At 39.2% G+C, this 16,710-nt stretch overlaps 1 protein-coding gene across 1 annotated transcript; it reads right to left on the bottom strand.

Annotated features, from left to right (window-relative positions):
• Positions 1-605: 605 nt before the first annotated feature.
• LOC136438169 (probable tubulin polyglutamylase TTLL9) lies at positions 606-16,651 on the bottom strand. The gene is made up of 17 exons (XM_066432896.1): positions 16,538-16,651; positions 16,078-16,258; positions 15,512-15,552; positions 14,895-14,978; positions 14,244-14,355; positions 13,969-14,054; positions 11,555-11,588; positions 11,013-11,078; positions 10,581-10,649; positions 10,118-10,258; positions 9,292-9,379; positions 8,580-8,638; positions 8,402-8,464; positions 3,519-3,652; positions 2,771-2,884; positions 1,913-2,037; positions 606-1,606 (listed from the first exon to the last, which is right to left on the bottom strand). The coding sequence occupies exons 2-17, from the start codon at positions 16,096-16,098 to the stop codon at positions 1,527-1,529; spliced, it is 1,317 nt and encodes a 438-aa protein (XP_066288993.1). The 5' UTR covers positions 16,099-16,258; positions 16,538-16,651; the 3' UTR covers positions 606-1,526.
• Positions 16,652-16,710: the final 59 nt, after the last annotated feature.

The raw sequence follows: 16,710 nt of genomic DNA, 5'->3' as shown, positions 1-16,710 counted from the left end.
CGTCCAGTTCCTACGGCTAGCAAAGCCTGTTGTATCGATGAAATTCATTGAGCGCTCTGTCAAATCGCCAGGTCGCAGCGATGTCGACAAATTCGTGCACTAGATATGTATTGAAGATGACAAAAAGAATAACGTTTACATTTTACCTTTCGTAACTTTTAACAGACTCCGGGGCGTGTGTTGCTACTACTGCGGGCAGCGCGATGGCGTCAATCGTTTTGGCTTACGTTGTCGCTGCCTACTACGTATACGACATGTTCGGTTAGGTCATAAGCTAACAACATTCAGCAACTAGTGCATCGTACAGTTGCCTTAGGACCAACGTGTACCGAGCTCGAGTGCGGCCTCCATTACAGACCGACAGAGACATTTTAAACTATATACGTACAAGGTTCTGAATTTGTACCATAAACTGCGCGTCTTTCAAGAGAAACGACGGAGTCTGCAACGTAAGCTATAACGAGGGCTACAGAGTTTTTTTTTCAGTCGATCGTCCTGAAATATTTGTTTCTGGCCTGGCTTTTATAGCTTATTAATTCATATCTATAATCTTATTGGCACCTTGAGTTTTTATATCTTAAGCTAATAAAAATCACACATAACACTTAACATATGGAACGAATGTTTTGTTTCTCGCTTTAGTTCCTGAGTACAGGAAATTTGCATCTGCTCATATACTTTTAATAATAAATGTACCTTTTGTAAATGAGCCATAAAGAATCAAAACAAAAATGTTTTTACACAAGATACTGGCACAAGAATGCAAATATACAGTAACAACAGTAATAATATGTACAACATATATAAACTTAAGGTGCATTACACTAGTCAACAAACATACACTGTTGAGAATGGAAAAATGTCATTAATTCTGAGAAGTATCTAAAGGCGTAATTGGAGGGAGGGGTACCTCACTGAAGCAGCGGCACGTTGGCGGCGTCGCTGCGTCCAAACTTGGAGTTGTGTAACCCTTGACTTTATAATGGAATATACTACTAAACATACAAGTATGACTAAAAAGACAACAAAACACACAAAGCATAAAAAATTGGCATGGGTGAGGGTAGGATGGAAGATTTTTGGCAGGAACAGCAGTACACAAAATGTACCAAAAATCCCTGACTCGCTTTCTTCTAAAAGTCAGTTGCCTTATGATTGGGTCTTGCCCCATGTGGAAACACATCTGTCTTATGGAGCTCTCAAAGTTGTTATTTTAAAAGGTACATTGTATGGCTTTAGGACCCTTTACCTAACATACCTTTCATACAAGAATTTAATTTTTGTTACAGTTTCATAAGGCTTGCAATCTCTATTTGGGTGTTTGCAACAAATTGCAACATCACAGCTGCTAGGTTACTTGGCTGAACCTGCAAGAGTCAAACCCAAAAATGTGCAAGTTCAAATTTACCTACCAATTAACTTCCAGCTCAAGTCATCTAGGATCCTGGACAAAATGTGTGCATAGTCATGCATGTACAAACACGCTATAAGTACTAATTGTAACAGTTTTACATGTACATGATAATTTATACAGTTGTGGTCTTCTTGGCCATCTGCAAGGACCGGAACAGTTGTTTGAGCTGCTTCTCTCTGTCATTGAAACAACCTGCAGGGAGAACGAGAAACACAATTTTGAATACACCGTCATGTGTGTTGATGAAGGTTAGACATCCAGCTAATATGATACGCCAAATAACAGTTACTCAAGCAACTGGATATACACAGTCATGTGTTTTAATTTCAACTTCAAAAATATGTCTGCACATCGGGAAGATTAGACGAAAGGGGATTGAAATCATTGGATATTAAGTCAGGACTAAGAAACAGACTGAGATTAGTCTGATATCATTAAATGAAACTTAATAAAAAGTGTACCTGCTTTTAATGTATCAATGTATGTACAGGTGCTTACCTAGATGTGTATTAGTTGTGTAGGTTGGAGCAGACATACAGTCCAGTCCTCCCTCCTCCAGAGTCACAGGGCCGTCATTCCACATCAAGTCATACCCACCAATTCTCTTCTCCTTCCCTGTAAGTCTAGGGAAAAGTAAAGACACACAGAAAAAATGATTTCCTTATTTTTTCCATGTAGCTATTGAAAGAGCAGAAGATGAAAAATATTAGGCCACTACAAGTTAATCAATTGGTTTTCAGATTTTTATATCTAAAAGTAGTGCTAAACTGGCATTTCATCATGGCATGACATGGCTCAAAATACTGGGTGCATGTGTACCCAAAATTGGATCTATGCAACTAATTTTTCACTGTGGGTGCATCTGCACCTAGATATTTTTGTACAGACTGTAGGGAAAAGGTACTATTTTACATAAGTATACAGAATATTATTGATTTTTAACTATCAGAAAAGGCAAAGGCATTTGTTGTTCATTGTGTGATATATTACTTAAAGTTTAGAGTAAGCAATAGAATCACAGACTGAAGTTCTAATTAGAGGCAGATAAGGTTTCAAATTACATTCCAATGACGATCTAATTTATCTAATGCTGTGCACACAAGTTGTTTTCTGTGCACCTACGGGTACACCTACGTTGTACTCCCAACGATGAATTTCGATGCCCTGTCCACGTAAATAAAACCCTGACGAGAAATACGCATCATGCAACACACAGGTTTAGGAAGTAACATACAATGTTGTCAAGAATTTTTATCATCCATTACACCCTAAAAACCCTGCCGTTACACCACACGACCCAACTTTTGGGCTTGCTTCGGGCTAAAGGTACATTTGATTGGTTATAGCGTTTCTCACCGTCCCTCCATGTCCACAACATTAAGCGTATCCTCCAGGAGACGACATTTCAGCTCGTAATCTTCCTGGTTACTGGCCGTGAGTGAGGGAGAGGCGTTCGTTTCGATCAACCACCTGTGGCAGGAGATATCAATAGTGATGAGTCTTATTTGCAAGTTCTTGCCTGAGGGCTAACTACAACGTGAAACAATTCTAGAAAAAGTAACGTTATATGGATAATGCAAGTTAACAATGGTGACAAGTAGAACAAGTGACAATTCTAAGAACTGCTACGGAATGTACATCATGTATGCTGCAAAAACAGAACCTTTTGCCACTTCAGGAAAGGGGAAAAAAAACAGTAATACATGCAACTATATATCTATGCTTTAGTGGTACCCACCAAGAATGAGGTTTGAATAGCTTGGTCAAGCTCACTGTTGGTTAGTTATTTTGAAGTCAAGTTGCTTTCTTTACACAAACATAGTCTATCTTCACCAATGCCACCTTGCAACAAGCAGAATCAAACAACATTTAATATGCCCTGATGAAGGCATGCTAAAACAACCATGAAAGACTCGGGTTGATCCTGTGAAAAACTTCACTTTCAAAAAGACTGAAATATCAAACTATGCCTCCATCCCTATGAACACTGAGAAGAGGAGCTCAACAATCATTCCCACCAAATAAGGTAATAGACCATGTTTGAAGTTAGATATACAGAGTTTAGTAATGACAAACAGTTCTGTATAATAAATATGATACGTACGGTTTGAGCTTATCATCCAACATGATATCATAGCCATACAGCTCGAAGCAGTGTTTGTCATTAATCATGATCTTCTGCACACACAGAAGACTGTAGATGAAGATGTCGTCCATCTTCTTCAGCATATCTTCAACCTGAAAACAAAACCAGATTTACTCAGTTGTTAAAGATTCATGTTTTGTTAAAATACAGACTCTGTCCACGGTGCTGAAACATTGGTTACATGTTATACAGTCATTGAAAACAAAACCAGATTTACCCAGTAGTTAAAGATTAATGTTTTATTAAAATACAGACTCTGTCCACGGTGCTGAAACATTACATGTTATGCAGTCATTGGAAAGTTCTTCTTTTTTTTCTATTGAAAATATGTGTCCTTAGTTCAAAGTCTTCGCTGTTATTGAAGCCCTTCATGACTTCCTGTCTAGAAGAGGTTTTTTTTGTTTGTTTGAACCTTTGTTTATTCATGATGAGCTCAAATCGGCACGCAGGCCGCTTTTCATTGAGGTCATGAGGGAAGAGGTAAGGGTCAGATACAATATAACAGAGATAAACAGTCATTTGAGTCCTAATAACTCTATCAACATATATCATTACATATTTATGGTACAACAATATACAATTTCTACAACATACAACATAAAGTAGGGCGAAAGCTGATTCATAGTCCGTGTCCGTTCGTTTAGTTCATTTCCGTTACTTCAAGAGTCTCTTAAAGGAAGTCAGATTCGGAGCCGTACGTGTGTCTGGCGGTAGGCTGTTCCAGACATTTGGTCCACGGTAGGCTACCGATCTTCTGAAGATCTCTCGCTTGGGTTTGGGGACAACCAGCTGACTGCTTGTGCTTTGTCTGGTTGTACGAGTACTCTGGTCTCTGCAGTACACAAACATCTGGCGCATGTAGGGTGGCAGTTTGTTGTTTAGGGCTTTGTAGGTTTGTACGGCATTGTAGTACTGGAGTGTTTCTTTAATGTCTTTCCAGCTCAGCCGAGAGAGCACTTCGGTTGATGGTGTCCTGTGTGGGGCCTTGAGTATCAGTTTTCCAGCCCGATTCTGCATACTTTGAATTTTCTGTAGATCCTGGTCGGGGGCAGCTTCCCATGCTGTGCAAGCGTATGTGATGTGTGGTAGGAAGATGGCATTATACAGGGTACAGAGTGCTGAGGTTGAGATGAAAGGGTTTAAGTGTTTCATCATGAATAATGACCGCCGCAGTTTTCCTAGTACAGCCTTTGCCTGGTCTTTCCACTTGAGCTGACGATCGATAACTACACCAAGGTACGTGTATTTGTCGCATGTTTTTAGGTTGACGCCGTTGACAGCCAAGTTTGGAATGTTGCAGCTTGCCAGTCTTCTGTTTGTACCAATTAGCATACTTTTACATTTACCACCATTCATGGATAACGAGTTCGCAGCAAACCATTGCGACAGCCGTTGAAGGTCGTTTTGAAGTACATTCTCAATGTTGGTGAAGTCCTTGTTGCTATAGTAGATAACAGTATCATCTGCATACATTGAAATGTCACAAGACTGAAGGCATTCTGGCATATCGTTGACGTAGATGATGAATAGCAGGGGTCCTAGTATGGATCCCTGGGGTACTCCGTATTTTACTTGGTGAAACTCAGAGGTTGCTCCGTTGATGGATGTGCAGTGTTTCCTTCCAGTGAGGTATGATTGGAACCAGTCAAGAGCGGGTCCCTGTATGCCGTATCTGGACATCTTCTGGAGGAGGATGGTGTGATCCAGTGTGTCGAATGCCTTTGACAGGTCAATGAACACTGCTCCCGTCAGTTCACCCTCGTTCATGGCCTTGTACCATCTCTCAGTTAGTAAGTGTACAGCTGTTTGTGTTGAGTGTCCGGGTCTGAAGCCAGATTGAACTTCTGATAGAATGTTGTTGGTTGTCATGTAGTCGTAGAGTTGTGTGTGCACGGCTCTTTCAAGGATTTTGGAGACGGCAGGCAGGATGCTGATGGGTCTGTAGTTGTTGGGGGCGTCTCTGTCCCCAGCCTTGTGTATGGGTGACAGCCTTGCCTTTTTCCAATCCTCTGGGAATTCACTTGTCTGTATCGACGCGTTTATGATGGTCGTCAGGGAAGGTGCTATTTCTTGGGCGGCTGACTTTAAAAGTCTGTTGTTGAGTTGGTCAAGTCCAGTGGCTTTGTCAGACTTCAGAGCTAAGAGTTCTTGGGTCACAAAGTCCACTGACACAGGTTTGAGGGTAAAGCGGGACTGGTAGTGTCTGACAAACTGTAGAGGACTGAAATGTGACAACCCTTTGTTGATGTTTTGGGCTAGCGTTTCAGCGACTGTTCCGAAGTATTTGTTGAGTACATGGGCGATGTCCAGTGGTGAGGTTTTTGTGTTTCCCTCCGTATCCTTCATGCCAGTTATATCACCTGAGTTTGGCTTTCCTAACAGGGACTTTAAGGAGCTCCACATGTCAGATACGGAACCATTGTTGATTTTATCGGTGTAGTGGTTGCGTTTCTTGGAGAGGATTAAGCGCTTGGTGTGGTTGCATAGTTTTTTGTACGTTTCCCAGTCAGTTGGTCTTTGTGTTTTCTCGGCTGTGTACCTTGCTTGGTCTCTGAGGGACATGAGCTCGCGTACATCTTGAGATAGCCAGGGTGGGCAATCTGTTCCTTTTACCCGGAATTTCTTAACTGGAGCATGTTTGTTGCAGACCGATTTAAACAGTGACTTCCACGCACTCCACATGTCCTGAACAGAATCGAAGACAGCAACTGTGCTCCATGGTACCCTTGCTAGGTCTTTCTTGAACTGTTCCTCGTCGAATCTTTTGAAGATTCTTGCTGTGATCCATTTAGGTGGGGGTTTTGGTTGTTTCAAGCCTCGATACGTGTAGATCAGGTGGTGGTCACTCAATCCACATTTGAACACACCACTCTTTGAGTACTTGCTAGGGTTGGATGTGAGGATGACATCTAACAGAGTAGAGCTGTTTTCAGTCACTCGTGTTGGTTCCGTTATGAGATTGGTGAGGTCGTGAAGGTCACAGAGAAATGTCAGATCTTCGGAGGGACCCTTGTCCTGGAGAAGATTACAGTTCAAGTCTCCCATTATTGTTACTTCCAAGTTTGTGTCAGACGCCTTTTCCAAGCTTTGTCTGAAGGCGGTGAAGAAATTGTTGTCGTTCGGTGGTCGGTACGCGCAACACAGGAGCAGGCGTTTCGACTTGGGTGGGGTCAGCTCGATCCATAGAGCTTCCAATCCATCAACACATAGATCGTTTCGTTCTTTGAAAGCTAAGGAATCCTTGATGTACATTGCTATTCCACCACCGTGTCTTGAACCTCTGTCCTTTCTTAGCAATATGTAGCCAGGAAGCTGGATGATGTTGTCGGGAAAATGTTCATTTAGGTGGGTTTCAGTGAGGCCAATTATGTCCATCTGACTTTCTGCGGAGAGGATCTGGAGATCAGTGTGTTTCGCTGGAAGGCTGCGAATGTTCTGGTGTGTCAACATGAGTCCTTTCTTATGCTCTTTCTTTGGTGGGCTGGGATAACTCTGTGGACCTGGGTTCATTGAGATATCACCTGACATAAGTAGAATTGCACACATACAAAATTGCGTCTTACTACATTTCCTTGCTGGGATCAACATGCTTTTGGCTATCTTTCTACGACCATCATACAGTTGATACAATCCATATTCATAGCTTGAGATAGCCTTGTGTTCTGGTTCATTAGCATCATTCATCACAGGTGAGTCCTTTGCCGTTACAGATTTAGACAGTTGTAGGAGTAACACAGCAAATAATGCTAATTTTACACAGGTAAAGTCTGTCTGTATATTACAGGTTGGTAACTTTGTTTTTGCCATCTTAGCTTAGTAACCTGTTCACAAGGGAAGACAATGAAATTCTAATCACATCCAGTCACAATTTGCATAGGTGTATTGAGATGCTAATGTATCAATGTCCTGCTTGTACCCTAATTATGCAATGCGCTGTTTACAGGGAAGTAGTCTTACTACTTTCACAGTAATGGAATACCTGTAGTATACAAAAATACAGATATACTAATAGCAAAAGCTAAGGAAATATCATTACATGTTCTACATTAAACACTGATTACACAATAACACACATAACACTTTTCATTAAACAATCAATAAACACAAAGTCAGAGTAAAGCGATATGAAGAATAGCTTACATATACAGTAGCTCCGTGCCGAGAGGCTTGCCCTCCCCAGTGTCAGCGTCAGTTCAAAACAAGGGATCAAAGATAGAGAAAACAGGCAACCAAATAATCGGAACAGGAATCCGATGACAAGTATACCTTTTGTATGTACTTATCTCTGCTATTTGAGAAAAAGAGGGATTTTGAAGACTTTTAGTAGGTAAAAAAACAGGATTTTAGGACTGACTGACGTGAGACCTGGGAAAAGCTGATGCTCCCGCCACGGTGACCCTTGAATACCTGTCAAGATATTTACCGCATTTACTACCAAAGATACAAAAATAGATGAGTAAATGATTAAGGCATCTGTCAAACTGTAAGACTGCCATGGTTATTTGGAACTGTTTTCAACATTTTATTGTGAAAGATTCCTTTAAGGGTATGGTGTAGACTGTAGTTAAAGTAACATTCTTCAATCACTGCATCTTTGATTTTTCAGTATACTAAAGCCAGACAGAATGATCACCAATAATATATATATAATATATATAATGATATACAATATATATATAATACTATTATAATATACTGGGATTGAACTTTCATTGGCAATATTAAATGACATGTACATGTACACTATGTAGTATGCATGTTTCGGTTGATACCCTGGACATGGGCTGAGTACACAGCAAAGAGTAATAAGTATTGTGAATGTAAAGGAACTTCTTTCTTACCGCCTCTATTCCATGTCTTGCTATGAGGTACTGTCTCAGCTGGTTCAGTGACCACTTACAGCCCTGTAGAAAATGATAGGTAAATCCAGACAAATGTATCACTTGTTGAATGGCTATATCGGTTTATTTTCGAGCAATGTGAAAAAGAAAAAAAAGGAAAAAATGTAACTAATGGTACCTTCTCTGGATCATAGTCAGGAGCAGTTTTCTGTACAGCTACATTGGTCAGATGAATGTCTGGGACAACAAGTTAAGAGGTGATATCTGAACAAGACATTTAAGTTCCAGGGGATCTGTCATAGAACAAGACATTTCGTTGGATGTGTGCACCCTCTAGCGATTCACAGGAATACTGCAGAAGGTACTCCCTCAAGGTCGAACCAATGAGGTATAATTAGAACTACAGTATGTACATGTACTCCACTTTGTATCATGACACAAGGTTGAATATTATCATAAAATAGGTATTCAGTATAATATCTGCAAACACAATTCCACTGAGGGTGTGTAATTCCACCACCCTGAAAAGATCCGTCCAAACAGATCTCCAACCCAAAGTAACGTCCCACAGTATAATGCACTCCTGTATATCTAAACTGTGCATACTGGGAGTGCTGCACTAGAGATCTATCAAATTCATGTGCACTGTTTTTCAAAGTGGCGGATTTATGTAAACTGGCAGATTAATCTAAATGGAGGTTACATGTAGATTCAAATACAGAAATCTTCATCAATTTGAATGAGACGTCAGTCTGGCAACATCATAATAATAATACACTAGTTTAAACTAGTTCAAAGTAAACTGTTCAACTATTTTGTATTTCTCCTTCCTAAGGCTACATGTATATTTGTGCAATTTTGATAGCTCCTTCAGGTAAGACAAAGGATACATGTATCATCTATAGAGTCCAGGGAGTATCTGGTGTTGGAGAATCTGGCAAACCCTTCTCTGTACAGCCAGGCTTTCATTGGAATGTACTGGAAGGAAATAGAAACAACATGTTTTGATTTTACTGATAGGGCTGTGCACAATTTACTCCCTATTTTTCTTTAAAGCAGAAATTTACAAGAGGACAACATGAAAGTAGACAACTGTCAGGGATACATACTAAAGCCCCCTCTCATTGGACCCGCGGCACGCTACGGGCGTCGCTGCATCCTAAACTGGATTTGTGTTACCCTTGACTTTAGAATGGGAATATCATTCAATAAGAGGGGGGCTTTAGACTCCTAGTACATGTATGTACATGTATTCACTCCCTGAAACAGAGTGTATCAACTCAAGGTAAAAACTTTCCACTCAGACCCTGTTTTCATGTTGACCTTCCAGCAAAGCAAAATCATTCCAAATTCAAGATCCAAAAATCAGATTGGTGGGGCCTTAGAATCCTTATATCAGGGTAAGCATTTTTTTGTATTTTGTATTCTATTGAAAATAAGCATTTTAAGCATATTTAATTAGAATCACACATTAATCCATGTTTAAGAATCCATGACACTCAGAAAAGAGTAGCGTACATGTACACAACAATCATTAATGGTACTGAACAAACAGTTTGTTATATACCAAGTTCTTCAATCTAATAGTATTATGCTAATATTGTGGCAACTTGTAGACTTTGGAATACAGACTTAAATACTACAAACTGATGCACACTTAAAAGAAAATGGTTACTATTCTAATACACATTAATGGTATGGTAGAATTAGACTTACAGAAGTGACGAGCACATACACCCTCAGGTCAAACTTCTTGCCCCCGATGAGATACGGGTTCTCGATGTACTTCTGTACGATGTACGTCTCAACTGGCTCCTTGTCGTCATTTCTTCTCTCCTCCTGGGACTTGTAACTTTCCTGGAAACCCATTGAAAAAAGTCTCCTTATTTGCAGTGTCCCCTATCATACATCTACTCAGTTCGCTAAGACTGCCACAATTGTAGTACTGTAATAATAATGGTAAATTTAAAGAGATTTATTAAATACAGGTATGCACACTTCAGATATACAGGTGTTCAAAACATTCAGGAGAAGGCCTTGACAACACCTTTTTTTCAGTCTTAAGGTATTATGAGAGTTGATGTTACATGTTTAGTGGAAAGACGGCTGAGTTATACAACATGTCTGCCATTTAACTAGTGTCCTTCTTAGTCCTAGTAACAACAGATATCAGTCCTACCTTTTTCCAGTCTGTGATGTCTTTCAGCTTTCTGAAGAGGAATATACCTTTGCCTTGAGCCTTGGCAATCTGGAAAAACAGAGAAGAGCATCAATTTGGTGTAAGTGATATACTTGTACGAAGGTTAATTCTTTTGTATCTTATTGTTTGTTTGTTTGCATGCAATGTTGTAGAAGATCTTACAAAAGTTGCTGTACACAACAAAATTGTGTCAATAAAGATGATACATCTATGATGTCTTTATCTCACAAAATCTACCCAAAAATATAATATGTACATGCATCTTTTTGATCAGCTTATCTGACCAACCCCGCACTATACCCCATATTGTGTGTTGTCTTTTTATTATGATAAAAAAGAATATATTCAGCATCATAAAAATATCAATATGACCAAATCATTCAATGCAGAGGGAATTATAAGATAGCTTACAGGTTTCATGATCCATAGGCTTCCCAGGTTCCTTTTGAACTCTTCCACAAACATGTGGTACTCTGACTGGGTAAACACAGGAGGAATGAAATTATTACAATATAGAATCATAGACTTATATTCATAACATTTTTCAGCTTTTACCAACTGAGATCCATGGTGTACATCGTGAATGGATGAAGTGAAATCAATTTTGGAACAGAAAATCCCCAAACACTTCCATTCTCATCTATCACTCTCAAAACACAACACTTTACAGACAACCGACAGTACTGCGATGTGATGTCAAACTCATAAATTTATGTCCTAAGTTGGGGGACCCGCCGTTACTGGTAGTACATGTACTTTCAAAAATTTTCAACAAGGGATGAAGACAACATCATGCTAATGTTTTCAATAAATCGAATGACAATCGATAGCGCTATTATATGTAAAATAACAGTGAGTAATTCTACTGGGAAATAGCTACACATACAAATGTACTAGCACATCTTGTTGAAGTAGTAAAAGGTAGTACTGATATTTCTAGAAAATGAACTTACTGGTAGTTCAAACGTTGTAGGGAAGAAGTCACATCTTACAGGTGGTTAAGGAAGAAAACACAATCATGTACAGCTTAAGCAGTTCCTTAAAGTCTTAAAAGTAAAGTGGGCTGAAGTGCTTATAAATCTCCTTGCAGACTTTGAAAGTACTGCAGTTAAACTTGAACAACAAATTCCATTCCATCCACAGTAGTGATGATACCATTCATTACATGTACCTTCGTCAAGAAGGTTATTCTTTTATGCTTGTCTGTGTCTGTTAGTGAACACGATAAGTCGAGAACGCCTGGATGGTTTGTTGTCGTATTTGGTGTGTCGGTGTGTATGTGGGAAATCTCAAGATGATAAGATTTTGGGCGAAGTACTTTGCATAATTAACGAGAAAAATGTGTTATATTGTATGCTAGAGTATTGTGTTCTGGCTGGGACGTGTTGGCGGTGTTGTTTCGAGGGGTCAAGGATAAGTGGTAGGGGTGCGTAGTTGTCATGTGGGAGGCAGGAAACAAGCTGCTGGGACAAATTGGCTTGTCAGTCAGCTGTATGCATTGAATGTGGTGGTGGGAGACAAAAGTTGGATATACACGGCCTTACATGTATATGAGGAAGAACAATCATTAGTCCAGTGCCACAGCATGAGGATAGGACGTTATCCAGGGTAGGTGAGTTAACCATGTTATATCTGGGAAGGCCGAGTATACGTCATACTGTATGGTGTACATGGAGGTTGTGTGGAAGTGTGCACTAAGAGTATGGACTATGGGTATGTATTGCTGAAGAAGTATTTGATGAAGGGTGGGTGTAATATGGATTAATACAGGATGTAGTCTGATAGTTATTACCTTCGCCGAGAAGGTTTTATTTTACAGAAAGTGCCTGTGTGTCTGTTAGTGAACAAGATAAGTCGAGAATTCTTGTATGGATTGTCTTGGTATTTGGTTGTTGGTAGGTCTTGATGAAACCTGAAAATGATTAGATTTTGGACCCCTTAGCGGCTTGTTACGGTACTGCAGCAGAACTTCCTGTTTTGATATCTCATGTTCTGGACATGCTATGGAACTGATTTTTGAGTGGTAGATAGTTCTTTGGACAGAGAGTAAGTTGCGCCAAAAATACTTACTCAAGCAACTGGATAAAGTTTCAAAACTTTATCCAGTTGCTTGAGTAATTATTTTTGGCGTATCTTACTACCTGGATGTCTAACTTTCATCGACGTAGAGAGTAAGTTGTATAGGTTTGGGCCCCCTAGCAGCTTTTTTGGAACTGCGGGAGCAGGTTTTGCTTCAGACTTTGAAAGAGAATAACTCAAGATGGGCTTGATGGATGGTCATGATTTTTGGTAAGTAGATAGCTTGAGCGATGATGTACATGATTTAAATACTGATTATGTAAATCAGTATCTAATTTGCATAATTAATGAGGAAAGTTTATGCATCTGCCAAATTCCATGACAGGACTCTCAAACATGTGACATCTGTAACTGAGGAAGAGAGAAATCTCAAGAGATATCAACTATGCAAATTTATGCAAATGAAGACCACATTTGCATAATTAATGAGAAAATACTATAACTCAAGATGGGCTGGATGGATGGTCATGATTTTTGGTAACTAGATAGCTTGAGTGATGATGTACATGATTAGATACTTAATTATGTAAATCAGTATCTAATTTACATAATCAATGAGGCAATTTTTAAAACCCACTGTGTTCCATGATATGACTATTCAAATATGTGACATTTGTAACAGAGGAAGAGAGGACTGTTGATAGATAGAAAATATGCAAATGCAGGCCTAATTTGCATAATTCATGAGAAACTAGAATTTCTAACTAGTAAATGACGGCAATTAGATTTGGGGCATTTAGAAGTTGTGTGAATGTGAACACCATCGAATCAAATTATGCTAATATGGACCTCATTTGCATAATTGATGATAAATATTAGCATAAACTTCTTTGTTAAGCTCATACTTTGGACAACTTACGTTATTTGAGTGAAGACGATTAACTGGAATGATTTATGATTGATGAGAAACACTCATAAAGGTTAAAATCATTTTGCGAAGGTATGAGGTTGTAGAACTCTTGTTATAACCTAAAATAATCTTTTTGGCACCATATGTGTTTATATATCTGACTTATAATATCACACATTTTTTTTCTTTCTTTCTCATTCAATTTCCTTTTAGACCATGTTGATCTGATAAATACATGTAAATGGATGACATCAGCGCGGGCATACATTTGTGTCAGTTTCAAGAAAACAGTTTTTTGTCATACTGTAAATTGTACAAAGCAGCTGCCAATTGCATACTGTACTGTCTAGTAAATCTAACAAAGGTAACAACACCACAAAGAGAAAAACACCAGCAAAAGGGAAAATTTGGGTCATAAAATATAGTTGTAAAGGATACTTGGAGGCCTCTAGTTTCCCCTGTTCTCTTTCCACCTGCTTCCGGAACTTCTTCAGATTTTTCACCATCAGGTTCTTTCGTGTTAACTGAGGAATGAGGAGAAAAAATAACAGTGTTTGCTTCTTTTTCATATCGAAGCAGCAAGGAACATTGACGAAACAGATTTATGAAATTGAAGAAAAGGTCAAGTATTGTATAAGAATGTGTGACATTTTCCAGCAGTTCAGTACTTGCAGTAAATTAGAGAATAAAAAAGACTCATGCTTAAGACTTACCTCATAGTGGTTCCTGAAGTGGTTAATACGACAGTGTTCCTCCATGTAGTAGTGGTCGAACACCTCCCGCATCCAACCCACATCGCACCAGTAGAAGTCCCACTCCATATCTCTACAGGAAGCAAGATATGCGAATATAAACTACATGTACATGTATGTACCATGAGTGGAGTCTTGTTGGGGGGAGGGGGAACAAGGGTTTAAGCATGATTTTTTTGACAGAAACATAAGTAACATACATGTAACGTTACATTGTATACATGCACATGTAGCTTGAAATTGAAAAGACTGATACCTTCACATTAATATGATAATAATCAGGTGGCTGGCAATAGGAATCACAGATAGTTGTGCAAACTCTGTGAATAGTTTCATCAGGTTGGTAAGTCACTGAATAAAGAGACTCTTTTTTCCACAACCAGACTCTTTTTATTCAGTAGTACAAAATACCTAGCTAGTACTGTGATGAAACATTTGGCTCACTATTTGTAATAGTTGTTTAAAACTTTCATCATTTACATCAATATTAAGAAATCAGGGATGAAAAGGAGGTGAAGAAGGATAGAACTATTAGAAGGAAAAGGAGAAAAGCAAAGTAGCTACTAGTAGCAAGATGGAAAGAAGGAAAGACGAATAAGACAACAAACTCACCCCTGGACCTCCTGCCATCCTCTACCCTTCAGCACATCCAGAATGGTGTTAGACAGAGCAGTTCTAAACCTCACGACACGGTCTCTACAGACATGATAACATCATGGAGTCAGTACTATTCCAGTGCGTTTTAGACCAACCAACTTTGGAGAATACTCTAAATGCACTCAAGTTCGCATGGTCTTTATTTCGCGGTAGGGAAAAAATGGCGTGTTCGCGGTGGTTTTAAGTTTGCGTTTGAAACAATAGTAGCACTACAGTCATAGATTGGGCAAAAAGATTTGCTGTGGTTTTGAGTTTGCGTTGAAGAGTTCGCAGCAAAAACAGTGTGAACATAAAACCACCGCGAACACTTCTGCATTTACAGAACATAATATATGAATACCCCATTGGGTGACTATGTTTCTAAAGATCATCCTTAGCTTTGATGCAATGAACTGCAACTTTTGGTCATTACCTTTAAACATGGCAAACATGCTCCCACTGAACATAAGATTCCATATTTGATATCCATAAATACTATGTTAGCAGGAAATGACTTCATTGCTAAAAAAGTCATTTTCAAATACAGTATTTTATACACATTATTAACAGTCATATGAGGTGGCGTGACTCACCCAATAGTCTTCTTCTGTATCGGCCGCCCAAGATAGCTCGGCTACATAAATATATCATACCATTAGCAGGGCCATGGCACTAAAATTACTCACAAATTGTGCGAAACTGAAATACAGTAAATCACCTGCATTTCACTAATTTAATTATAAAAAGAATGACATTGAAATATATCACATGCTCATGGTCCTCCTAAATGCAGAAATACACTGGAAAATACACAATTGAAGAAATCCACTAGCATACAGAATGCCCTGATGAGTTAACATCGCAAGTTTATAATATTTTCACATTAATGACGCATAATGGAATTAAGGAACATTTAACGTTAGGTAACAAATCGATTGTTTCTATAATTTAGCATCATTCCATTCCATCGAAACTATTGACTACAACATGTCAGAACACGTACACTGTAGTGTCGTGCCTTAACTGGCACGGGCAATGAAAGCAACTTAAGAAATACAAACACAGCAAAATTATATCATTCTGCAAATGTTTGCCAGAGCGCAGAGCTGAGGTGGGAGGGGGGTAAGTTGCTTGTCGTACAAAAATCCCTTTTTCATACCTGTTTTTGAGTCCTCGACATGGCTGAAGGTTTCAATTCTATCACCTGGAGAATTCTTGGAGGTTTCTTTACGTCAATTCAGCCCTACAAGGGAGCAGCAGTCGAGAAAATATCCAATGTTGACAGTCGTTTTTTGTGTTCCCAACAACTGGCGTCCATACCAACATCCTTTTAGCGTAGGCTGTGCATGGGGTTTTGCAATATAATAAAAAAAAATTCACAATTTTTAAAAATTAATTTAACGCTCCTCAAAGTTATATCAATCATTAACGAATAATTCAACCATTATCTAGAATAGTTGTTTCTTCAATATTACAATCTATATTGGCTACAATGTGTATACAAAATACCATTCTGGTATACTGATAACCACTAAAAGACCTTCTAACCGGAAGCCCGTCTGTGGCCCGGAAGTGATTTCTTGTGAGACAAACCGGCCAGTTCAGTCAGAAAAACCTACCCGGCTCCACCCCTGTCCCGTTTCGGGAAAAGAATTTCTAACGTCGTCTTCGTCTGCCAGAAACAAGCCTTTATAAGTCGGCGAGAGCATCCTGTGACTGCCAGGATGCGTGTTTTCAGGCGAGAGCTCGGCTCAACCGCGCAAAAATCGTACATTTGCTTGCTGGGTTGATG

The sequence above is a fragment of the Branchiostoma lanceolatum genome, chromosome 7 (genome assembly GCF_035083965.1).
Source record: "Branchiostoma lanceolatum isolate klBraLanc5 chromosome 7, klBraLanc5.hap2, whole genome shotgun sequence".
Lineage (NCBI taxonomy): Eukaryota > Metazoa > Chordata > Leptocardii > Amphioxiformes > Branchiostomatidae > Branchiostoma > Branchiostoma lanceolatum.
Note: the sequence above shows the minus strand (reverse complement) of the source record. Positions and strands in the feature narration are given on the sequence as shown.

Bases quoted from the DNA above. Each gene is read 5' to 3' on its own strand.
- LOC136438169 (XM_066432896.1), bottom strand. From the start codon at position 16,098: ATGTCGAGGACTCAAAAACAG. The intron at 15,553-16,077 runs GTATGAAAAAGG...ATATTTATGTAG, and splicing joins TGTCGAGGACTCAAAAACAG to CCGAGCTATCTTGGGCGGCC. The intron at 1,607-1,912 runs GTAAGCACCTGT...TTCTCCCTGCAG, and splicing joins CACAACTAATACACATCTAG to GTTGTTTCAATGACAGAGAG.